The sequence below is a fragment of the Macrobrachium rosenbergii genome, chromosome 53 (assembly GCF_040412425.1).
Source record: "Macrobrachium rosenbergii isolate ZJJX-2024 chromosome 53, ASM4041242v1, whole genome shotgun sequence".
NCBI classification, from domain to species: Eukaryota; Metazoa; Arthropoda; class Malacostraca; order Decapoda; family Palaemonidae; genus Macrobrachium; species Macrobrachium rosenbergii.
The window spans coordinates 7,318,241-7,344,300 of record NC_089793.1 but is presented as its reverse complement, the minus strand read 5'-3'; the positions used below and the strand labels follow the sequence as shown (position 1 = coordinate 7,344,300).

General features: G+C 39.9%; 2 protein-coding genes across 3 annotated transcripts in view; one reads left to right on the top strand and one right to left on the bottom strand.

Moving 5' to 3' along the window:
- Positions 1–6,908, bottom strand: part of Lasp (LIM and SH3 domain protein Lasp) — a 90,504-nt gene extending 83,596 nt beyond the window's left edge. For both annotated transcript variants that reach the window (XM_067096592.1, XM_067096593.1), the window contains exons 1-2: positions 6,684–6,908; positions 1,190–1,284 (exon numbers count right to left, since the gene is read on the bottom strand). In XM_067096592.1, the coding sequence (XP_066952693.1) occupies positions 1,190–1,284; positions 6,684–6,752 (164 nt within the window). In that variant the 5' untranslated portion in view covers positions 6,753–6,908. The remainder of the gene's footprint in view (positions 1–1,189; positions 1,285–6,683) is intronic.
- A 4,045-nt stretch (positions 6,909–10,953) lies between these two features.
- On the top strand, positions 10,954–24,882 carry LOC136834249 (activating signal cointegrator 1). Its single transcript, XM_067096594.1, has 2 exons — positions 10,954–11,340; positions 22,768–24,882. The coding sequence occupies exon 2, from the start codon at positions 22,776–22,778 to the stop codon at positions 24,399–24,401; it is 1,626 nt and encodes a 541-aa protein (XP_066952695.1). The 5' UTR covers positions 10,954–11,340; positions 22,768–22,775; the 3' UTR covers positions 24,402–24,882.
- The last annotated feature ends 1,178 nt before the right edge of the window (positions 24,883–26,060 follow it).

The following is a 26,060-nucleotide window of genomic DNA, read 5'->3' as shown; positions in this document are numbered from 1 at the left end:
CAACTTGACATCAATGACTACAAGAGGGATGAGTTCAGCCCTTTACTGCTCTGCTCTGGAACTTCTACCTACATATCCTAAAATCCTTCCATATGAAGGACCCCAACGAAAATCTACCAAAAACTAGTTTAAAATGTTTCCTCTACAGGCAGCCAATATCTACAACAAGAACTATGATCTGATCTAAAATGGAACATCCCCTAAGAAGCCAATTTCAAGGATATAAATATCACCTGCAACATACTGCCACTATGTGTCTGAGCCTATTGCCTAAGGGACCAATCTACAAAGAATGTATAAATCCTTATTTACCTAAAACCGATGATGATGTTGAGTTAAATGACATGGAAAAACCTGAAACATTGTATGACCCTCCCCATGGGGCAACATCTTCAAAAACAATCACTGTACAGGCATGATAAGGGTGCTACAACTGCAATGGGATGTATACATTAAGCAATTTCTGAATGCGGACGAATTTAAATATATTTAATAATGTGATGAACCTTTATGAATGAAAATGTGCAACACCAAATCCTACAAGTTAACACATTCCTTAAATAAATGATTGTCAACAGGTAATAATTACACAACTACAATGCATTTTTCAACTTGTAACAATGACAAATACAATGCATAAGTGTCTTATAAGACAAACGTAGTAAAACATGATACATTTCTGTCTCATGCAGATTCCAAATGTCAATTTTAATTACTTTAAACTTTCACTTATCAACAATCAGTGACAGACTGATTCCTGAACACCTCTTCAAAAATAAATGATTAAATGAATTTGTTCTAACAATAAAGCTGTCACAAACAGTATGCAAAAACAAACAGTCACCCCTGAATGTAAAACGATTAAAATGTTCTGCACTAATGATTTTCACAGTTACATTCATCAGTACACACTTTAGAATATTTCAGAGACTCTCTCTTTGATATAGGACCCGAAAATGGGTTGCACATAAAGTATAATCTGAAACGAACAAAAATCTTGGTCACTCATAGACGCTGAATGCAAATAAACTAATTAGTCACCATTTTTAGGAATCATCCAGAGGGCAAAATCCTACCCTACTCACTCAAAAAAAAATTTTTTAATTTATTTTACAAAGACAGCTTTATATTTATTCCTAATAATAAGAAATTACTACATTCTTTAGTATACTTTTTCCTCAATACTTACGCTTCGCAGTAGGGGAGCTTGTTGTAGCCCTTGTAGGTTTTCATACTAAGGGTCATAGCACATTCCTGGCACTTGAAACAACCCTTGTGCCATATCTGTAGAATGAGACAACAAATGCATTAACAATTATGCTTAGATAAACATCATGATGACCTACGAATTAAATAAAATTGATATCCTAATATAATCAATAGCAACTCAGTTCCATAAAATTGCAGTTATAAAAGCAAAGTATTCCCAATAAATGGTTACACTACAACATATGAACTGTAGTAACAAATACCATCACTACTAGATTAAAAAATAGTAATTCAATCTGTCTTGCAAGTCATTTTAAAATTTACATAATAACCACAATACTCATCACAATAACCTTTCTTGCTTACATAAATGACTAAGTTTGTAGGTTTTAAGTGCAAAAAAACTTCATAATCTTTGACAACTCAAGCATTTCATATCTTGTTTCTATTCATAACATCTGGTAATCATGCAGTACAGCATGCTTCCTTGTTTCCTCTGTTCACAAATTGCCTTTTCCATTGGAGAGATAGCTTCAAAAGGTGTTAGCCATCTGCTGACAGCAACTTATGTTCAGTGTGATACCCTGAGCACAATATAAAAGGCCAACCTAGGAATAATTACAATAAGTACCATTACACACTACAAGTATATGGTTCAAATCTAAGAGAACTTTTCTCATGGGATTGAGCATTATACTAAAAACATAAGCATGAACATAATAAAGTTCTGAGGTTCCATCTCTGTAAATCAAGACGCTGTTATCCTTATGATAACCAGCTTTAATATTTGTCTTACATTTCATTATTCAAAGGTTGTTCTTCGCTTCAGAAGGCAGTACAGTACAAATGGTGCTGAAACCCTTATTTATCCTTACTTTTGTCTTCTTGCACGACAGTGCCAGGTGTGTGCATAATTTCCTATCCTAGTTCCCTATGTATTTACAAATACCAGCAGCTGAACTAAAAATATTTCACCCTCATGTTGGCAAGGTTAGCATAAGTCCAACTTGAACTGATAAACATGAAATGTGATAAAACTTGCCAGAAAACATCTGCTTCTTCAAAGTCATGCTAGAAATGTACTGTTAATGAGAACAAAGCCCTGGCACTGGGGTAAAAAGAATACAAACCTAATAGTAGCATGTGCACAACTTGATTAGCCTATAGATGTTACAGTACTACTGTACTGTATACTGTTATGCCACACCAATACCTAAGGGGTCTTCATTTGAAGGTAACTCTAGTAAAAAGAAAAAATTTCAAGATTGCACTCATAAATGCAGTCGACTCCCTGTCTGGTTTATATTGCAAGCACTGCCATGTAAACAGAGGAGAAACAGTCAAATTAACCTCTTAAAAAACCTCAAATTATGCATCACAGCACTGATTGCACCAAGTCAATCTACAGTATCAAAAATTCTTCAAATAATCCTTACACCAATTTTCAAACAACTTTCCAAATGGAGTGATTTTAATTCTATTGCTTTTCCAGCATCTTGCCAGGAGATCAAATCTGTTTATATTAGGAAATGACAAAAGCCCCTTTTAATGGTTATCTAGTGCCTAAATCATTGCGTTATCAGAAGAGATAACATTTATCGACTCAGCACAAACAAAAGACCTCTATCTCTGAAGGTCGAGAGAGAGAGAGAGAGAGAGAGAGAGAGAGAGAGAGAGAGAGAGAGAGAGAGAGAGAGAGAGAGAGAGAGAGAGAGAGAATTATCTTAAAATGACGATATGCAATATCTGACTGCTAGAATATCTTTTATCAATAGCCTACACTAAAACTATGTTTTAAACTTTGAGTGCAAGTGCACTACTTGAGAAAAATAAATATTTGACCTCTGACCAGGCACCCACTGGTTCAAGAAAATATTTTAAAAAATCTAAATTATGCTGAACATGCTGGACAAAAAGGTTACTCGGCAAACCTTGAACTGATAGACATGGCTAACATATCAACCAGTTATAAATACAGCAAAATAAATGTTAAAACGTCTAACTAGCAAGAGACTACTCTTCGCTACACCAGATAAAATGAATATGGGACTATAAGACTCAATCCCTCTCTCTCTCAATATACAAACATACACACACACACACATATATATTATATAAATATATAGATATATATACTGTTATATATGTATATATATATATATATATATATATATATATATATATATATATATATATGTAAAATCTTGGTAAAAATACACAAAAACAACAAGTAAAAAGATTTTCCAGTAGCCCACAACAGCACGTTCACATATGATGCACAAACACATCCCCAAAGCCTCCTGTGGGAAATGCCATATAAGGAACTTAGGCTTTACACAAATAAAAACAATCGCAAGTTGCAATGAACAACACAATAACAACAATCTTAACAGCAGACGTTAATATCAGGTAACAATAATGACGATAATGACATTGAACTTCAACAGCAATAAACAGGTGCAGCATTAAGCATAAAAACAAAACTAGGATGCTGCAGGTGAATATGAGATTAGCAGATGGCGCCGGCCCGGAGGGCACAAGATTCTACCCTTATAGGGACAAGCAGAGGGTATGATGTCACAGCACATGCCACCCACGAGTGGAACCCAGAAACCGGCTTAAAAAAAAACTGCAAATGCCCAAGCTTGGTTCACGAATGCAACTACCAATGACAACAGCCTTTGAGAGGAATGCTAACCTCAATCGATCTTGTAAACATCATGGCAAAACAATCCAATAGAGAGAGAGAGAGAGAGAGAGAGAGAGAGAGAGAGAGAGAGAGAGAGAGAGAGAGAGAGAGAGAGATTTACTTTCATTACACTTCACAAAAGAATCATTGCTTCTTTAAACTCCAATGTTATGAAGGTACAAGCAGGGCCAGAGGATGAGAATGTTGAAATTTCAGTATATTATATTGACGATAAACGATTTAAGAACTACCATAAAAAGTAATACTAAAAGTAGACCATTTTCTGTCAGATTTTCTTTTGCCTGACAACTTTTAACTTGCTGTGAGCTTTTCGCTGGTACATTCTGGCGATTCCCAACTGATCCTCCCTGTCAAAATCATTGCTGACAGCACGACTGACATTTCAATAGTCCCACCTGAGACGTGGATTTTTGTTTATCTGCAAGTTATTTCCTTTCCGCATGAGGGCCTTGGGCTGGTACTCCGTGACCTTACTGTTCTCACATGAAGGTACTTTGATTTTTTTTTTTTTTTGTTCCAAGTATGGCAAAGGTCAGATTCTGCCACATCTTATCTCAACGCAGACTCGTGGAAAGTCTTACAACGCAATAAAATCACCTAGGCTTTTCGGTAACAGAGCCTCATATGCGGAGAATGAACATTCGTTCTCGATTCACCCAGGCTTATGCCAGCAAGGGGTCATGCTCTCGGGCAGCCCATAAGTTGACGAAAGATGCCTTTCATCATCTAGATCGCTGGCGGAACACCATGAGAGAGAGAGAGAGAGAGAGAGAGAGAGAGAGAGAGAGAGAGAGAGAGAGAGAGAGAGAGAGAGATCTAGGCCTATTGGCTACCACATAAATATATACCAGATGAAACAATTCGTAGATTTAACTGTATTTCTGGTTATTTTACTCACCATAAAGGCGCAGCCTTTATGAGGCTTACCGAATTTCGGTGGCTTAGCTTTCATGCCTTACGGCGAGAAAGGTCTTAATGACTGATTCACCCCATGGCAGTCATATACACATTGCACCCACATAATCGTACTAAAAGCATCATAGGCCTAACCTCCGAGAACTTCATATAAGACTGTACTTGGTATTTTGATACACCAGTTTTGAGGATCTCTCTCCCACATTAAAATCATAGACTCAACTTCTGCGAATCTTAACATAAAGAGTATTCTTTGACTAGTATCGACTCTCTCTCTCTCTCTCATTAAAAGCATTATAGGCCAACGACTGAAAATCGTACTGTATTTATTGATGCTTTCATCAGATAGACCGATGCACTCTGTCCGTAAATTTTCCTATTAAAAATGGACACCAACAGCTAAACCCCCTTCCATTTTCCATCCTTCGGAATGCGAGTTTTAAACCGTTCCCAGATGCCTGAAGGTGAGAGGCGCAACGGACGCAGAGCCGTATGAGGGACTGCCCCAGGCAGAAAAAGTACAAGTTTTTAAAATCCCGAGGAACCATTTCCCACCGCCGCCGGTATGATTTAAATCCCCCATGGGAAACTCTCCGCCGGTGGGTTGCCCCAAGGTGCGAGATAGCCGTTGTTGACTCATTCTGTTTTCACTTGGCCTCTCCTTATGAAAAGTCTTGACGGTTGAACGTTAGAAATCTGAACTTTAGACGCAGGATATTATAATAATATAAGCGTTTGGTTTTTTTTAAGGTCATCAGCGCTTCTTCCGCGAAATACTTGCGAAAACCGACATTACACTTGTCGTGGGAACGGAGCGCCGTACCCTGATGTGCTAATTAGGCCTATATTACATTCCAAAGCACGAAACATAAGGAATATATGTGACTGTTAAAAATAGCAGCTTGATTTTACTTAAACAGAGAAGCGTAACTTTTAAACTAAAGGAAATGTACGAATGAAAAACAAGAAACAATCAAATAGCCAAACGCCAATCAGGCAACAGTTGTTTTGAGACTAAGAACGAAACTTTTAGAAACGCCGAACCAACGACAATAACAGTTGTGCGACAGGTTTTGTCGAATTAGGCCTAATACACTGGCCTACATCTTCAACAACGTAAACTCCTAAACTTCTTCTAATGCCATTAATAAGCAATATCTAATAACGGAAAAACGGAGGCTACACAAAACGCCAAGGTTCCGATTCGAAATGCATTGAAATCTCGCCTCCGACGGGACCACGATTCACGAAAAACGTCGTTTAATTGCACAAGACGGGTCTTTTGAGGTACGTAAGAGCTTCCTTGCAATACAAACAATGCATGACATTCCTTAAGAAACTCCCAGCGACATGCCACAGGAGGCGCGGCTGAGAAAAAGGAGAGACAGAGGGAGAGAAAGAGAGAAGAAAATCTTTTTGGAAACGAAGAACTGCGCTGATCGGAGGGGCGACGCCTACTTGGTCGTCTTCCTCAGCTGTTATTTGTTATTTCATACCATTACTGTCTTGCCTCGAGGCAGAACGTGATGATGGAGTGAACTAAGATGCTGTAAAGAACACAGAACATCGTGGAGAAGAACGAAAAAAAGAACAATCTTGAACATCTCACGGGCGACGCCTACTTCTTGATCGTCTTCATTCGCTCTGTTATTTCAAATAACTGTCTTGCCTCGAAGCAGAACTTGATAATGGAGTAAACAAAGCCTAAACAAGAGGAAAAGTTACAGTAAAGAACATAGAACATCGTGGAGAAGAACAAAATAAAAGAACAATCTTGAACATCTCACGGGCGACGCCTACTACTCTTCAGAAGTTAAAAAGGACGTCGTGGGGCCACCAACTTCTTTACCTTGTCAAGGCATTTCAGTTCCTCCAGCGGGTAGACGGTCTTCTCACACCTTGCACACCGTTTATTCATCTTGCTGCTCAACTTCTGCAACTTTTCAACGACAAACGAGGCACTGTTAAATCAAACTGACGCCGTAATATGTAAATAAACTCCAAGAGACGACGGACCGTTAAACCACTCACACCAGTTTGCTCGAGGCAACTGACTGCCTGCCTGACTTGTTATGTCCTCACCAGAGGACTCTCGCTACGGAAGGTAGCGAACAAAAGTCAAGCGTCAAGCGCAGTGCGCTTCCTTCCTCGGAAACATTTATTACGTACGTCTTTCGCGTTAAATTTTATATCCACACCTACTGTCGCGCTTCCGATACTCGTCCGGTGACTCACACACCATATCCTTACTTGAGTCTTCAGTTTCGAAATGTACTCTGCGTTGTATGGATAGCCAGAATTAGCCTGGATATTACTAAAAGGTTTGCCCGTAACCTGTAACTGGAAGCAACAAGTTTCTTCGCGTCATTGCATTTTATTCATAGCCATTTATATTCATAGCAACGAAAGGAAAAGCTCTGCGAGCTATCAGCTTCCTCTGACGAATTCGTGAGTAGAATGATTACGAAGCAATAGTTGCACCATGATGAAGTATGCGGTTTGCTGTGTCCTATAAGTTTTATTATCGTTTTCAACTATAAGATGGCCAAAGCCATTTACTATTGTTTCGGTTGGTTATGTCCAGAGGTCCATACCTGGCCTCTTACTCCCTTTAACACCGTATACCACAATTACTGACTACCCCCGAGGAAGGGACTGTGTTGGCATAAGAGTATTATAGAATTTAATTTGTTTATTAGCCCTACTAATTATAGCTAAGGCAATTTAATTTCTCTACTGTAGAGGCAAACTCATGTTGATATGGTAAGTCGACCAAAAATAATGTTAAAAACTTGACTGTAAAATTCCCTGTTAAGTTTTGAATTGTTCGGATTATTTAAATTAGCTGCAGTTCATGATAAACAGCGCTTAAGTCACAATGCCTTTCTATCGTTTGAGAGAATTATGACTAAAATTATTATCTGGGATGAAATTTATTTTGCTACGGAACGGAAAAGAGCGATAGTGTCACTCCTAAAAATAACAACAATTATTCAATCAGATTTCAAAATATGCAAATCATATCCGTTTTATATTGCTAGCAAAACGAGATTTCATAACACGCTAAATATTACTCGATCTCAATATAAACAAGTAAAAAATGCACCGAAGTTTCTTCGACACAGTCGAGTTTTCTGTACAGCGTATAATCAAGTCCACTGAAAATGACCTATCTTTCGGTGGTCTCGGTATAATGCTGTATGAGCCGCAGCCCATGAGACTTTAACCACGGCCTGGTGGTGGCCTGTCTTACATCTCTGCCAGACGCACCATTATACTAACTTTAACCTTAAATAAAATGAAAACTACTGAGGCTAGAGCGCTGCAATTTGGTATGTTTAACGATTGGAAGGTGGATGATCAACATACCAAATTGCAGCCCTCTAGCCTCAGTAGTTTTTAAGATCTGAGGGCGGACGGACAGACAGCCGGCACAATAGTTTTCTTTTATAGAAAACTAAAAGTTTGAAGTTACTCGAAGATGACTTCCTTTGTGAAAACCTTAGCCGTTGCGGCGCCCATGTACAGAAATCAATCAATAACTGTTGGAAAATGGAAACCCTGTACGTGACGCATAAAGTTTTCATTATTATTATTATTATTATTATTATTATTATTATTATTATTATTATTCAAGGCTATGAAGAAAATCATATTCTTTAAAAATAAGGATGAGTAAAAATTTCTTCTTGCATATTCAAATATTAATATATTGTTTATAAATTCACTTGAAACCCTTAAGCTTCGCAAGGACCACTGTCCTCCTCGTCGGAGGGAATGAAAAATGATCTTATACAAATGCTTCATCTCAAGTTCCTGCTTGAACATCTGAAGACTTGACCATCCGGATGGCAAATTCCTGAGAGATATGCTAGTATTATACCGGCCCCGGTTTTTTTTTGCCATGCCCCTAGGTTTTGTTAGGTTTGGGTGTGGGAAACATAATGAGATTATTTTCAAGACAATTCTATGGTTAGTTTTTAAGATATGTCATCCCACTTTTTCCGGGGAACGGTCCTCGGTACTCGGTTACATCTTGGGGCATCCTGTCAGCTCAGGGAATAAATCTTTATTTTTACAGCATCTATAACAAATCTGGAGAATTAACTTTCTCTGAGGACATGGCTACTGTTTGTTTATCTAAAGCACAAACGGATTTTGTGTTATCAGTAGCCACAATGACCTCTTCACTTTTCGGTTTTATCGTTTTTGTTGACTCCACTTATCAGCCATCCATGTTATCAACACAAGCCTTGAATCCAGATGAGGAATAAAACGATTATGCAGGTTCTTCTGCAGTGGGATTCGAATCCCGCTATTGATCCGTCACTTATCCTACTTTATAATGAATTACAGACTGGGAAAGGGGAACTATTACAAATCTAGTCTTCCACAGAATAAAATACACTCCTGCCCTGGGCTAATATGCTCAAGAAAGGTTATGCTAGGAGAAAAGCGACTTTCCTGAAGATTAAGAAGTGAAAGATGACCTTTGAATAAGAGAACCTGGATTATGACTGGGCGAGGCTTAAGGAAACATGTATAAGGTCGTTGGTAACAAGGTGGAAAAAGTCAGGGGATAGGCTGTGTCCCTGGGGGACACCGCATGAACCATGGAGACAGAAATACACAGCACCAAGGACTAGCTAGACATTATACAGTGCTACCGCATGAAAGTGAAATACAGCTTTTAAGCAAAAGACCAAATATCAATTTACGGAGATAAAGTTAAACGTCTGGAATCTGATTAGTAAGGTTTTATACAACACCAGGAAAAACTATTGAAATGTTGAGTAAAGGTGCATAATATTCCCAGAATTCATGCGAATAGGTGATCAAGTATCAGTAAGACAGGGTATGATATCAGTAGTTGGCGTCAATAAATTCCATACCGATACTCATAAAGAATTTAAGTTATTTTTTAAGGGAACATTAAATGTAAACGCAAAGAAGGCAGTTACATTTCAAGGTCAGTAGAGTAATAATCATTATGGACACTGTCACATGATGGTAGTCCAGTTCAACACGACAAAGTGTGCCGGGTGAACTGTAGCCTACTGTAGATGACAATGATTGAAAACAAATAAAGAAAGAAAAAGTGAATGAAAAAGGACTGAACACACGGTGACTTCCTGAAGAATTTGTCAAAGCTGGAGGTCGAGAGACAGGGATAGTTAAGTCTGACACCACAAAGGAAGAATCTGAGACACCCCTCCCCCTCCCAATAGAAAGCGCTGTTACGGAAGAAACAAACGCACACCATTGCTTGAACCCTTGGAGATGGTTTTGCTTGTGAAAGGAATGTATTTCAGGAAAAGGCGTTTTATTATTTAGCACTTTTATTTATTATTTTAGCGAGCTACCAACTGATTGATATTATTCTTTGGTAAATTAAAACATTGTTCTTAATTATTTATTGAAATTATGGATTTCCGAAGGCAGTCCCATCACCATCGGTACATTCTCTATCATAGGCAGCTTCCATTTTCTTTCCAAGTATATGATGGGAGACAGTAATAAAAGCAACATTACTTTCATAAACTGTTCCAGTAGCGCGCTCTGCCTCTTGCTCTCGCCAGTATACACAGTTTAGATGACTACATGCACAAAAGATCATCTGTGAGATTAATACTGCACACTTCTATCTTCAGTACACCTTCAAGCTTTCCTGGTAACACGGAGTCGCTAGGCCCATACAGACGTTTCTTTGTTTTTTCATCCTCTACCTGCCGAATCAAGGATAACCACAATCATGCAAAATTAAATTACCATCGGTTCACTTATATCTAACAGATGGCCCATTCATACTATACATGCACAAACAAGCACAAACGCGCACACATTTATTACTATGTCTAGCGCAGTCTCTCTGCTTCCTGTGTAATATATTAAAAGCGTGCGGTTCCAAGACCTCATATTCTTTAAATGGCCAGTACTTTCTCAGCTTTCTATTCTTCTTTCATCAAAACTTCCAAATAATACAAAACCCCTATTAGCCTATGGTCCTCATTTTACTACACGAGGCCAACATATATTTTGGTCACTCTTTTAAACGCTTTACAATATAGTACAGACCAGTCATGACTGATTATTATAGTTAGCCAGAACCTTTTACATATGAACTTTAATAGGAATGTGAAAGGTGACACTTGAACTACCGTTTTTCCTCTTGTAATGCATACATCAAAACAGGAATAATAGTGCAAATATACCCAAAGGAAGGTAATGAACTACTGGCAAGGTAATTCTAATGAAATCTAATTACGAAGAAAAGTGAAAGCAGAAAACAAACCAATGACACAAACGAATCATTAAAAACGAATGAGAAAGCCGACGGTTGGCTATATTGATCTTGAGCCGTTGCAAAGGTATGCCCGTCTCATTGCTACTAATACACCTTTAGCCATAACCTGTCAACTTCGTGAACTCGAACGTGAACGTTGCACAACATTTTGTCTTACGATACCTTTATCTACCATATCTTGCCTCAACGTATTTACTCTCAGGTGAGAAACTACAGCCTTATAGAAATAACTTAAGGTATGCTGTACATAACGTAAGGCAGGCCTATGATGTACACAAAGTAAAGTATGTTGTACACAACGTAAGGTATGTTGTACGTTAAGCTAATGTATGCCGAGAATTGGACCCCTCAGAGACTGTACTTTTGGCCTTCCTTTTCAATACGAAAATGGGAACGATTACATATGGAAGGTTAGCCTAACATTAGCCTAGGCCTCAGTAGACTGTTGTAGTAGCCTACCTGTCTCAACTTATGTATCATTCCTTGACCTAGGTTGAATTCCCAATATGTAATCTTGGATACGATTCTGATGTGTCCCCTGAAATGCTGGCAGCCAAAGAAATACTTGGGCTAAGCTGTAGAACTATTGCCGTAGCTTAGATTACCTTTTTACACAAATGTTGGTGGGCTAATACTACGATAGGCCTGGATATCAGAATATTTATCGCCTTTTATTTATGTTTATGTTCATGATTATGTCTCTTGTTTATGATTATGATATTTATCATCTTTTGTTTATGTTTTTGCTGTACTTTCATCCCTAAGGGGTAGTTATCGAGCCAGCTGGGTGCGGTAGTATTCTTCAGTTTTACCTCTCAACCAATTACCTATCCAGATGTTGAGTGTTATGCATGTCTATCCACTATTTTTGGTGCAAACCACTCGTTTTTGCATCTCTCATCCCCAGTATCCAAAAGTATGTTGAACTCATTGGGAAACCTGGGTGTTTGGGTTGGGTAAAGCTCAAAATTTGTGCAACACACTCGTCAGAATAGTACGCAATGCATAAATCACAACATTGTCCATCAATAGCATACATACTGTAGTTCATTCTTATCAACAGGAGGCCTAACGTAGACCAAAAATTGTAATGCTTGAAAATGTTGCAAGGACATTACAAGATATCCTAACCTAACTTAGGGTGCTGGGTCCCTATGTGGCCAGGGACCAAATCCCCCATCTTGATGTGACATAGAGACAGGTTAAATACACAAGCCATCACAACTTAGCATTCACAGCAGGTCTTAAATGCAAAGGGGACCAACTTTGTCTTCCTTTAGCTTTGCAAACATTTCTCACCTTAAAGATTGGGAAGTATATAGTAAGAAAGCACATTGGCTGTTTCCTTTTGATCCATTCCCAATCCTGGTGTGAGTTAAAAGTAAACCAAACCATGAAAGGAAGCACAAGTACAGCACGCTGACTGACAGTATGATTTTTTACTTGTATACATAAAAATTTGCCATATGGTAATCAAGTGCATGCCCTGATTTGACCTTTGGATACTTCTTGTACAGTTAGGTTTTCTGTAACAACAGAGGGAATTTTTTGTTCTGTTAGGCTATATTAAACAAAGTTCTGCTTTAACGACCAAAATGATATCTGGGGTGATTTCACTGGTATGGTTGTTTAGTAAATATGCCAGAATGTTAAATGCAAGAAAATTTATCATGTCATTAGGAGCATTTATTTTAAATTATCGCCATTTAATCTAACAACAAAGAGATTTTTGACAGTTTTGAAGCTGAGTTTGTTATATACTGATGAAAATGGTTTCTTTCTTATTATTTTCTAACAGAGAGTTTTACTTCATTAAAGAACAAAGAATTATGAAAAAAAATTATCAGAACAAGACAGCACACTGTGGTTCAATCTATGCATGCACTTAATGACTGCTTGCCAAAGTTGTATACATGGTATGCAAGCAAAATAAGTATATCATCATAGTCAACATGTGCAAGCTTCCATGTATGATATGCTTTTTGCTTACCTCACATTGCTAACTGAATCTTGCAGCCAAGGTTTGTTTTTTCAGAGGAGATGCATTGATGATTGGAAGGGATTACCTTACTTTCAGACAGATAGAATCATATTACATATGTAATATAAAATATCACCACTTCTGACACACAAGAATCTCTTTGGAAAAATGGCTGAGGTCTGAAAATATACAGGTACTTTTGCATAAGAGTTGAGAAATTTTTCATTGCTTGAAAAAAAGTAGGTAATTATGTGACAGAAATATGGAAAAGTTTCTGTAAATGCTCATGAACAGCACATGTACTACAAGCATCTGTCATCTCCAGGAACTTGGAATGGAACACTTGCAAAACATAAAATTGGAGTCAGAGAGAATAATGCAACCCTTGTCATCATTGAATATTAATTACCATTTTGCTTGCATACAACTTACCTGTTTTAGTTACATATAGCTTTAGTCTTTGACGTCGCGACAAAATTTCAAAGCAGCGCGGCAGCGCCAGTCCGAATATCGGGTGATTCGCCCTTACCTGCCCTCTGTGGGTACAGAACTATTCAACATGCTTCAGAATAATTTTGCCCGTCACGCGGCGACATTGTTAATCGATTGCACAAGCGAAATTTCATTGTATCTGCCTACATCGAGCTGTTTCTTGGTGAAGTACTCTCTTGTTGGTTTCTTTGCTTTGCCAGTTATTTGTCACCTATTTAGTCAGGTTTTTCTGATAATTATGTCAGATTCTGGGTCTTATACCTTTGGGTATGCAGCAAGGCTGTAAGACGGGTTGGTCAAGGCTAGTCTTGATCCTCATTCAATTGTGTGGCTTGTAGAGGTCAGGAATGTTCATATGAGAGGAGAGTGTGATGAATGTGTCAGTATACTGAAAAAAGATTGGAAAGGCTCTATCTAAGTATATAAAAAAAGCTTGAAAGATAGAGCCAGAAGCTTTAGCTAAGTTCTTCTTCTTCTCTCAGAAACTGGAATCTCATGGCTATGCAGGAAACTTCTATTAGCCTCCCGTGGCTACTAATATTCCTATTCACGGCTCCTGATATCCCTGAACCCGTTACCGTGTCTGAGTATCAAGTCAGATGGGCCTTCAGATTTAACCTTATGGGCACCATGGAGGATATTGGCGTTAACGTGAAATCCCTTCATGAAGCGTATGGATTCTTTCAGATATTGTGAATAATTTAAGTGCAGTGCAGAAGTGTTAGTGTGGTGGAGGAGGTGGTTGCTCAGCCTCTCGTTCTCCTGACCTAAGCCTCTGTCAAGCTCCTGCTCCTGGGAGAAGACATGCTGAAAGTCAAGGGAGGCGGAGGGTGGGGTCTGCTCACGACAGCCGCCCCCTCGAACTGATCCTGTTGTTTCCCAGGCTGTTTCAGGCGCCCGTTGGAAAAGCGACTCAAGGGAAGTGTCTTTCTTCCAAGCTCCAGTGATTAGCCTCGAAGACTGGAGATTTCAGCGAGTCTAGACCATTGAAGAGGTCCAGGAAGTCTTTAGCCTTCAGCGGTTCAGAAGAAGAAGCCATTTCGCTTATCACAGCCTTCCTGTAGTTTTGGGAGAGTCCCGGGGAGAGATTTTCGTCGTCAGAAGAGTCTTCTCCCAGGCGCAAGGCTCATGTGCAAGAGGTATAAGACTTCCCATTCGGTATGCCCAACGTTCCAGTGTTTCTCCTTTGGTTTCACGTAAGCCTTTTTGTGGCTTCCTGGCGCCTCTTCCTCATCACACGATCTGGCTCTACTGATCATCGTTTCCCCAGTTGGATCCTCGTCTACTCATGACTTTCTTGACGATGCACAAGAAAATTGAAGCATTCTTGAGTGAGCTCGGAGGCCTGGTTCTTCTCCAGCAAAGCCTTCTGAAGTGTGTTGATACCTCCTCTTCGTCTCGGAAGGCTCTGGAGCGCCAATGCTCCTCCTCGATCTGTGTCTCTTGTCCTCCTTTGGTTCCAGGCTCAGGATCAGGCTCGTCTGCGCCTAGTCAGGCTCAGGCGCTCCCTCAAGATTTAAAGCTCTCTCAGGCTCAAGCGCCTCCAGGTAGCGCCAGGTGAGCGCCATCCCAGGCTCCTTTTTGTGGGCGCCAGTTCAGGCTCCTCTTGTGGCGCCAGTTCAGGCTCTTCTTGTGGCGCCAGTTCAGGCTCCTCTTGTGGCGCCTACTCAGGCTCGAGCTCCTCCTCAAGCTCTTATTCAGAGCTCTCTCCTCCTTCACAAGATGTGTATGTGCAAGCGGAAGGTTTTTCTCTATTTCGTCTGAGGAAGAAGTTGTGGAAGAGAGAGTTTCCTGTAGGCAGACAGACTCCTCTCGCTCGGATTATAAGAAGCTTCTTACTTCTTTATTGATATTTTCCTGAGGATTTTGCACCTGCGGCTCCAAACTTCCCTCTCAATGCATAGAGACTGGAAAGCCTCTACCTCTTCCTTTATGAAGTTAGTGCTTTCTATTTCAGCCAAAGAGGCATTAAAAAAAATGAACTCCTGGTTGGAAAGACAAACGTGATCAGGGAAAACCACTTTGCTGCTTCCCTCCTTCCAAGCTTTCTACTAAGGCGAAAGCACTTTCGACACTGAAGTTTTCTCTCTAGGAAGCTTCTGCCTCCTCTCGGGGAGACTTCTCCAGTCTCGTTGATTTACTCGTCGTTCTCGATAGACGATAATTTCTCCCGGATTTTCTTCTCTCCTTCAGAAGTTGGACCACCTTTTGAAAGAACGTTTTTCCGAGTTTTGAAGTCATCAGTTTTATGGACTGGACTATTGGCGCTTTAGGTAGGAAAGGTAAAGTCTTTTGGTCTTTCGAGCGCATTTCGATGAATTTCTCTTCTATTATGTCCTGCTTAGATAAAGGGATTCGTGGCCAGTGCGTCTGAGTTAGCCTCCATCTTCACGTTAAGGTTCTTAGAGCGACAACTTTGGTGCTCTTTGTGCCATTTCGTGGAGTCTCTGGACTCAAGATCGGCTCTTCTTTTCCCCTCTGGATAAAGTACCTTTTTCCCTCAAGAACTTGTGGCCGAAGTGTCAAATCCCTTACTCAGAGAAGTCCACACAGGACCTTTAAACGCAATCCACTCGTAAACCAAAAGCTCCTCAACCTTCTCTGCCAAGCGTAAATCGTCCTCCTAGTTAATCAAGATAGGCCCGCTCGTGGCAGGCCCCTCACCCGTACAGGGATCTAGTTTCCGGGGCAAAGCAGATTTGTCTCCAAGGCCTATCAAACCCTCAATTAAAAAGTGATCTGCATGTCCTCCATGCACTAGTAGAACCAGACTGTAGTTCTGGCAAATTTGGGAGAGATCGGAGCGGACCAGTGGACACGTCACCGTGCTAAAGGAAGGATATTCTATCCCCTTCCTTAGAGGCCCCTCTTGCAACAGAACCTTTAAGCTTGACCATATTCCAGCAACTTAGAAAAATGCTCGGTTCTGAGTGCGGAAGTAGACTCCATGCTTTTACAAAAGGAGCGATAGAGATCGTGGAAGAAGTCAACTCTCAGGCTTTTACAACCGCCTTTTTCTTGTTCCAAGGCCTCAGGCGGCTGGGGCCAGTCCTGGGCGTGAGTTCTCTCAACAGCTTTTAAGTGGAGAAAACCGGTTTCTCGATGGAGGCGACGCCAATCCGTCCTCAATTCTCTTCGTCCGGGGAGTTGGATGGTCTCAATAGATCTGCAGGGCGCTTACTTTCACATTCGATCATCCAGCGTCCAGGAAGTTTCTTAGCCGTTTTCCAGGGAAGACTTATCAGTTCAGGACTCTGTGCTTCAGTCTGTCACAGCCCTCAAGTATTCACAAGAGTTATATCCACTGTTGCCAAAGCTCTTCATCTCAGGGAATAAAGATCTCTCTCTATCCTGACGATTGGCTCCTTCATTCCCCAGTCTCCCAGTCTCAGTGCTTGGAGGATTTGAAAGTAACTCTCGACTTGACACAGAAGCTGGGACTTCTAATCAATTGGAAGAAGTCTCACCTATCTCCCTCACAATCCAGGATCTATTTAGGAGTGAGACTGGAAACAGTTCCCTTTTCTGGCTTTTCCGTCAGATCAAGATCTCGAGGACTGTCTGTAAAGTCCAGAACTTTCTGGATATGGATACCTGTTCATAAAGGCTTGGATGAGCCTCACTGGAGACTCTGGCGTCAATAGAAAAGTTTGTCTCCCTGGGAGCTTTGCATGAGCCCCTTCAATTCCACCTCAGGGGGCAATGGAACAGGAAAACGCTTCAGACTCTTCTCCTTTCAATCTCGGACCGTATCAAGGGAGGAGGATCTAAGGTGGTGGTTAGATCGAAGAAAATTGAAAAGTCTCTCTCTTTTCCGTCGAACCCGAACCACGAACTGTTTACAGACTTCGTCAAAGTAGGATGGGGAGCGACGTTGAGGGTAAAGGGAATTTCAGGTTTGTGGAATCGACAGAAAAGAATGGCACATCAACAAGAAGGTTAGAAAGCAATCCACCTGGAGTCTCGTACACTTCCTACCATTCGTACAGGGACAAACGGTTCTGTTCATTCAGACAGCACCACAGCGTTGTCTTGCATAAAAAAGCAGGGGGCACTCATTCTTACTCCCTCAGCGAGGTAGCAAGAGACCTCCTTTTGTGGGCAGAGAGCACAAGATTCTGCTCCTAGCAGATTCATTCAGGGGCCCTCAGCGTGAGGCGGACTCCTTGAGCAGGAAGTGCCAGGTTCTGTCCACAGGTGGATTTTGCAGTGTGAAGTGTGAAATTAGCTGTGGAGACTTTGGGTCAACCTCTGGTAGACCTGTTACGCAGCGAACAAGTCAACAGGCTCCCAATCTTCTGCTCTCTGTCCCCGGACAAGCAGCCTTCCAGACAGACGCAATGCTACTGAATTGGTCAGGTCTGGACCGCTCGCCTTCCCGCCCGTTCAAGATGTTGGTGCGGTGTTGAGGAAATTTCAGCACCACTCCAACACCAGGATGACGTTGATAGCCCCCTTCTGGCCTTCCAGGGGATTGGTTCCCAGTTCTCATGGATCTCTTGATCGACTTCCGAGAGCCTTCCAAACAAGTGAATTTACTCAGACAGCCCCACTTCAGGGAGATTTCTGAAAACCTGTCAAGTCTGCGGCTAACTGCGTTCAGACTATCGAGCGTCTACTCAGAAGCAAAGGACTTTCGAGAAGCGGCTCAATCCCATCGCTAGAGCAGAAGACCATCTTGATCAAGGTCTATGAGTCCAAGTGGAATATGTTTCGTTCATGGTGCAAAGATCACTGACATTTCCTCTTCCAGAACCTCGGTGGCATAGTTGCGGATTTTCTTTTGTTCCTCGGGAATAAGAACCTTTTCTGTATCCACACTTAAAGGTTATCGTAGCATACTGGCTACTGTTTTCGTCACAGAGGTTTGGATATCTCAATAACCAAGATATAACGGACCTTATTAAATCATGGGTACCTCTAAGAGGTCAGATGCTAAAATTGTTTAGTGGAATCTTGATGTAGTCCTGAAGTGGCTTATGTCTGAGAAATTTGAACCTATGGATTCTGCTTCTTTAGAGATCTTACGAGGAAAACCCTCTTTTAGTTTTGTTAGCTACAGCTAAGAAATCAGTGAGATCCACTGTGGATAAGAGTAGGTTCTCTGCTTCAAAAGCAATTTGTTCTTTCAAACTGTTTTTATGGCCAAGAACGAGACCTTCGCACCGTGGCCTCGCTCTTTGAGATTCGAGTCTGTATAATTGGTAGGTAAGGAGCAGAGAGTTCCTCTGCCCAGTCAGAGCCTTGATATTATTTGCGAAGGACTAAAGATATTAAAGGGAGTCCTTCAGATTCCTTATGGTGTTCGGTCAGGAACCCTCTTAGACCAATGTCCAGAATACCCATGTCCTTTTTATTAGAGATCTGATTTCTGAAGCTCACTCCAATATTTCAGAGAATGATTTGAAAATGTGTAAGTGACTCACGAAGTGAGGCTATCTCTAACTACTCTAAACATAAAAGGAACCTCTCCCTTCAAGATATTATGCAAGCAACCTACTGGAGATGTAAGTCTGTATTTGCTTTGCATTATCTCTATAAGTGCAGACAGTGTTTGATGAGTGCAGCACATTAGGAGCCCTTTGTTGTATCTGTACGGTAATGGGTAAAGGTAAAGGAGGATTAACCTACCTTTACTTACTTGTTTTTGGAGTGTGAAAGGTTTTTCACGGTTGTCTGTGAGGAGTAAGTGTTGGTTGGTTTTACCCCACAGTTGGTTTTGGTTTTATGGTTATGCTTTTTCTTTGGTGTTGGGTGACCCCTTTTGTAATTCATGATGTTTGTGCTGCGCCCTGAGCAGGGGGCATACTTAATGGTATTATCACGGCCATGTCTAGGTGACTGATACCCAGCAAGCAATCTGCGACCAGGTCATTATACCGTGATTGCTCTGGGATAGTAGGTTACTGAAGGCAGTAACTGTGGAATCAGCTACCTTAGCAGGTGAAACTAAGAAATTTTCTACATTAATAACCTTAATGTTTCCAACAACTCTTTTTAGCTGTCATTGCCCCCTAAAAAGGTGTCAATCAGCTATATGTAACTAACAGTAATTGTATGTGTTTAAAATGACATTTTTATTCTAAAATAATGTTTAACACATACTTACCTGTTAGTTACATATCTAGCCCACCCTCCTCCCCACCGGGGGACAGGTAGGCAAATTATTCTGAAGCATGTTGGAATAGTTCTAATACCCGACAGAGGAGCAGGTAAAGGCGATCGCCCGATGTCGGACTGCCCTGCATGCGTTTTGAAAATTTTTGCGTGACGTCAAGACTAAAGCTATATGTAACTAACAGGTAAGTATGTGTTAAACATTATTTTAGAATAAAAATGTCATATTTGTTATTCACCTGCCCCCATATCCTCAGCGGGAGAAATGCCAAAACGCCCATGAGTGCTGGCTAGGAAATAGAGTATCGTAGTACTGTTACCCGAATAATGTATTGTTAATTTTCTGTGACTATTAGCATATTTTATTACATTTAGGCTATTTCACAGTGAAGAAATGAAACGAATATTTCTCTTGACGTTTTTGGTTATTTTGTGCTTCAGCCTAGCCCAAAGACCCTGTTCTAAGTACAGTTTCATCATCATCCTTGTTTGTTTATGTTAGTTTCTTTTTAGCCATATTAATAGCTTTACACTGTGTTTTAACTTTATTTACTTCTGTTGTCTTCTGTTCATTCAACTGTTTATGCCTCTCATTATGTTCTCTTATTGCATCTATAAAATTTCAACATTTTCACCATTAGGGTTGAGGAAAAACAGTTATTTTCAAGTTTTTCCCCACCCATACCTCTATGACATATATGGGGAGCCATGTTCATACTGTAAATATGTTTTTGGTTTATTATACTGAAAGCAAAAAACAAGCAACCCTTCCCTTGGACACTTGAGCCCTTATAGACTGAGGTTAAGTCTCTTGGACACCCCCATAAATTCCAGAATGGAAAGGAGCAAATGTCACTTAAAAAAGGGATACTGTATACCCAGATGTCACCTTAACTGCAGTGTCTTAATAGCTGCAGTGTCATACCTGACCATGGCATTTTTCCTTCATGGACTTCCATCATCTTACATAACCTCACTTAGCTCCCCCCCACCCAGAAAACGTGGGAACAGATGCTTCATTAAAGGAATGCATGCATTCATATCACAATTTCTTACAAAAATTTGTCATTTTATAGGCATATACAGTACAAGATAGTTTTAAGGTATTTGCAACAACCAACAAATATCAATTTTCTGTACCCTGTTCCAAAAATTATCAAGATCAAAGTGGCTTATGTTGTACCAAGCCAAATGCTGAACATTTATTAACAGCTTTGTCTAATTTTTATCTTCAACTTTCGCAGCTTATTGTTGTCATTCGGAGCCTTCCTGTTGGTTATTGACATTATCTTTGGCCTCCCTTTTAAATTTTGTCCTAATTCTGGGTCTTCTTAGTGGCCATAGTCTTGCTTTTGGAGCTTCATACTGGTCACTGTCCTGTTTCTGGACCTTCGTACTGGTCACTGCCCTGCCCTTGAGTCTTTTGACTTGTCATTGTCATGCTTGTTAAAAAGCCCCACTTTCAATATTAGTCTCATGTTTGCATTTGTTTGTATGAATTTCCCATTGAAATGACTCTCTGCAAAACTGAAGTTCAGCTGGTTTGCCCTTTGTTTTGGATTTTCAGATTCCAAAATGTAAGACTGACAGAGTAGAACCCATCACCATGCCTCAATTAGGCCTAGCTAACTTCATTATGTGGAAAAAGATATTCTCCTATGTCCTCCTCATGTCCTATTGAGGTGTTAAGGAAGATTTGATTCTGCATGCCCAAATGCTCCTATCTCTTTCAAACACAAGTGTCCTTGTTTTCAGATGATATCAATATGGTTGAATTAGGTACAGCAACTGGAAATGTGAATCCACTCCAAACCAGGATTGTGCTAACAAAGCTTTGTCTATATCTGTTCTTTTCTATATAACTTGCGTGTTGAAGAAGTGGTTAAGTTTGGTACCGTACTTGGAATATGTATGGACTGTTTTTGAATGTCATCTTAAAACTTTGTGACTGTCCAATTGATAATTACTGAGGTAATTTCAAGTTTATCCTCATGCATTATTCATTTATATTAATTACTGCATTAGCTGTTTGATTAATTGTCAAGTTCTTTAATGGAATTTTATTTATGGCTGCTGCTTCAGTGGCCTTGCACTTTTACCTCGTACTATGTGGACTTCAATTATCATGATGCATTGAACTTTTCACCTTTATTTCAAGAAGTTATACATAATCAGAACCTTTTTTAACATTAGATCATAAATCTTGTGTGCCCCATGTTAACTCCCAGCGCAGTAAGGGTACCAAATTCTAGATATATTGTATATAGCATATTGTATTCACTTGTGACTCTCAGGTTCAATTCTAAGAGTAACCCAAGTCAAGTTTGGAGGTTATGGGGTATCTTCTGCACTTCTGTCTTCACTGTTGAGGCAGATCAAAGCAGGAAATATATTTTCAACTCTTTTTGACGCCATATTTTTTATACTTTATTGATTTTTTTCTTTTTTGACACCATCACTGAATTCTGGGAGAGCTTGTCTAAGACTCTCATGGCCTTTTCATCAGGTTTCGTTCTCGTTACCTGGAAGTTCATCTTCTTACAGTGCAGGCACTTTGTTTTCAGTAGTGTCAGTATAGTCATGATATGGTGAAGCTTGGTTTCTTTAACATTAAGAAACAGTATTATGAGTTTCATGTAACAGATATTCAGGAGGGGGAATTTATCTCTATAAATGCACTACCTAAGTTTAACTGTTTTCCAAGTTTCTAAGTTGATTCTTGTAAATGGGTCTTTGTATGCTGCAGAATTATCATAAATGTCTAAATAACTTTGGCTTCATAAAGAAGAGAAACCTTTAAACATTGTTCAGTATGTTACTGTGCTTGATTTACTCAGATTGATGTAATTTTCAGTAAGTTGGTAAGAATTAAATTTCTTTATGGATAAGTATTGTTTAAAGTAGTCTTGAGTGATTTTTTAAATTTATGAAAGCAAAGTGCATTTTCTATTTAAAATAGCTAGCTTATATTTTAGAAGATGAGTGAAGTTCTTTGATATACTTTTCATCTTATTCTTTCATTTGCTTTTATTCTTTCAGTGTAGAAGATGGGTTCACTTGAGAAATGGGCATGTTCCGAGATGGAAAAACTGGGTATTCCAGAACCAAGTGCCATTGTTCGATATCTACAGCCCATTGAAAATCCTGTTGAAGTTGAAGAATATCTGATATCGATGCTTGATACTGGTAACCCATCTCATCGACACTTCATTGAGGAATTTTTAAGGAAGCAAGAAGAGATAAAAACAGCAGTGGATACAAGATTTTACAGGAAGCCAGATTTAGAAGTGAGTCCAGTGTTCAAAGTAGGCGACAAAAAGAAGCAAAGAGGGGCCAAAGAAAATGGATTTAATAAGGGACCAGAAAGGATGCAGCCACCAACACAAACTAACGGCTCTTTGCCCACACCTCCACAACCATCGGGTGGTTCCTCGGGTAAAAAGAAAACTAAGTATGTGTCCTTGTACTCAAATGAAGGGAAAAATAAAGATGTAGTACTTCTAAGTGGGAGACATAAGTGTGACTGCCAAGCTAGTAAACATAAACTAATTAATAATTGCCTCAAGTGTGGCCGTGTCATTTGTGAGCAGGAAGGATCAGGACCTTGTTCATTTTGTGGAAATCTGGTGACCACAAATGAGGAGGAGGAGTTGCTTGAGCAAAATAATCGTAAGTCAGAGGCTTTACAGAGGAGATTATTCAGCGAGAAAAATGCTTTTGTTAAAGGTATTCCCTCAGAACCCGGGAAAGACCAGGAGGGTTTACGCAAAGCTGTCGAACATAAGAATAAGCTTTTGGAATTTGACAGGACAAGTGAAAAAAGAACAAAGGTTTACGATGACGAAAGTGACTATTTTAGCACAGGCTCACGATGGCTTAGTCAAGAACAGAAAGCGAAACTGGAAAAACGAGAGGAAGAACTACGGAAAAAGAAATACGACAGAAGTAATCAGAAGGTAACCATAGATTTGTTAGGCAGGAGGATAATTCCAGAAGAGAATGATGATTGCATTTATGATCCAGACGATCCCATTATCAAAGAAATTCTTGAGGTTAGATCTAACGATATATTTTCTGCACCAGACAGGGAAGAGTCAAAGCCTTATATTGAGGTGGATCGGCCAGAGTATGTTGAGGGAGATATGGCTAATCATAGAAGGAGGATAGGAAACATGAAATTTGCTGGAATGAGTATGCGTATACAAGATCGAGAAATACAAGAAATGGTAGATGAAGGAATGTGCCTCAGTATGCACCAACCTTGGGCATCCCTTCTTGTTGCCGGAATCAAGGTTCATGAAGGTAGAGCATGGTACTCGTCCCACAGGGGAAGGCTTTGGATTGCCTCAGCTGCTAAGCCACCTACTCCCCAAGAAATCAGTCAGCTGGAGCAGACGTACAGGGTTCTCCTTAAGGATGAGAATATCAAGTTCCCCCAATATTATCCAGCTGGGTGTCTTCTCGGGTGTGTAGATGTTGTCGATGTCCTCCCACAAGAGGAATACCGTGGTAAATATCCAGAAGGGGAAAGCGACTCTCCATATGTGTTTGTATGTGAAAATCCTCAGGAGATGGTGCTGAAATTTCCCATGAAAGGACAGCATAAGATATATAAAATGGATCCTAAGATTCACCAAGCTGCTAAAAAAGCCTTGCGGCCAAAAGGGGATTAGTGAGTTATTTATAAATAGTTTGATTAGCTCTTACAGGTCTGGCCCAAATGGTTCTTTTTATAAATAGAATGTGAGTAATTTGATTTTATGTAATAAGTAGGAGCTCTACAGACTAAAAATGATGATTCTGACAAAATTTCAAAGGTATTTGTGTACAGTATTATACTGTACTTATATGCTGACAGTGTAAATTTGTACATTCATACAAAATATATGTTAATGCTATCTTGCACTCCCTACAGAAGGGAGCAACATTACGATGGTTGGTACTCTATAGTAATTGTACTAAACTGTCCAGTCCTCAAATTAGATAACACCACTTCTGCGATATAATGTTTTATCTTAACAAATATTTATATTTAATGAGATGTATCATTCTAAAGATTTTTGCAGGTATAGTATAATGGAATATTTATATTTTTTATCATCTTTATATGAAGAGGTAAATGTTATGATTTAATAAAGCTAACAACATAGAAAATGTGTATCACATTTACCTTTATTAGATAAACAGGAAGTAATAAACCTTTTTTTTTATCTTGGTTTTATTTTATTATTAGTTATAATGTACGTGGAAGATTTTTATTAGTTATAATACTGTATAGATGGAAGATCTCCAGTCCATTACTCTTGACATATAAAGTGAATACAGTATTCATTAAACTATATTCAAACTTTATTTTATTATGCGGTTCACTTCCAGAACTATGGACATCAAGTTACGTAGTGGTTACTGTTGCATAACAGCAGTGTTGTTATATAACCCCAGGGGAATTACTTAAGCTATCTTAAATATCACAAAGTCCAAGTTTCGATTTGGCTCTATCCAAAAAATAATGTAAGGATGGTGCCTTTTTTTTATAATAATGTTCTCGAAAGTAGTACGGTATTAGTTTCACAGGTTTGTCTGATACTACTGGGACAGAGCTACGATGCTGTGGGTTAGCTGCATGTTTCAAACCTCTCACATTACATGTTCAGTAGTTTTACTTTGGGAAACGTGCTTGCACAAACAAGAGAAATGTTAGCACGAGCTTGAAGAGCTTTGAAAAGATGTTGCTTCGAACTGCCGGAGTGACCATGTGGTCATTCTGTCACGGGACGTTAAAAAAAAATTGAGATGCTTCTCGGACTGACAGAAACTAATGTCTCAGCTGGGCCATCTTCTAGTACTGCTCATGTCCCCGCTAGCTCTGCTGCCTGTAGAGATCCAGACAGCCCAGCTGAAATTTCTGATCACAGTAGCCCTCCGTCTGCCTATGCTGCCTCCCCTGATGCCACCACCCCAGAATGTCCTGCCTCTACTGCTGGTAAGGCAAGGCGAAGGCGCCAAGAGCGAGGCAATGCACCAACAATAAGAATAATATGGGATATATTCATTTAAAATTGCAAGACGTTATATACACCAAGTGAGCACCTCACAGTAGATGAACAGCTACTAGGGTTTCGAGGCAGGTGTCCATTCAGAATGTATATCCCAAACAAACCTGCCAAGTACGGTGTCAAGGTGGTTCTTTCTTATATGTGATAATCAAAATGAATGAAAGTAAAATGCTGGGTGCACCCCCTTATCTGGGGAAGGGAAATGCGAGGCCCCAAGTTGGCTTAAGCCTCGGCCACTATTACGCCAAGATCCTCACTGCATCCTACCACCCAACA

What these genes read in the sequence shown, in the direction of transcription:
- LOC136834249 (XM_067096594.1), top strand. Translation starts at nt 22,776, where the DNA reads ATGGGTTCACTTGAGAAATGGGCATGTTCCGAGATGGAAAAACTGGGT.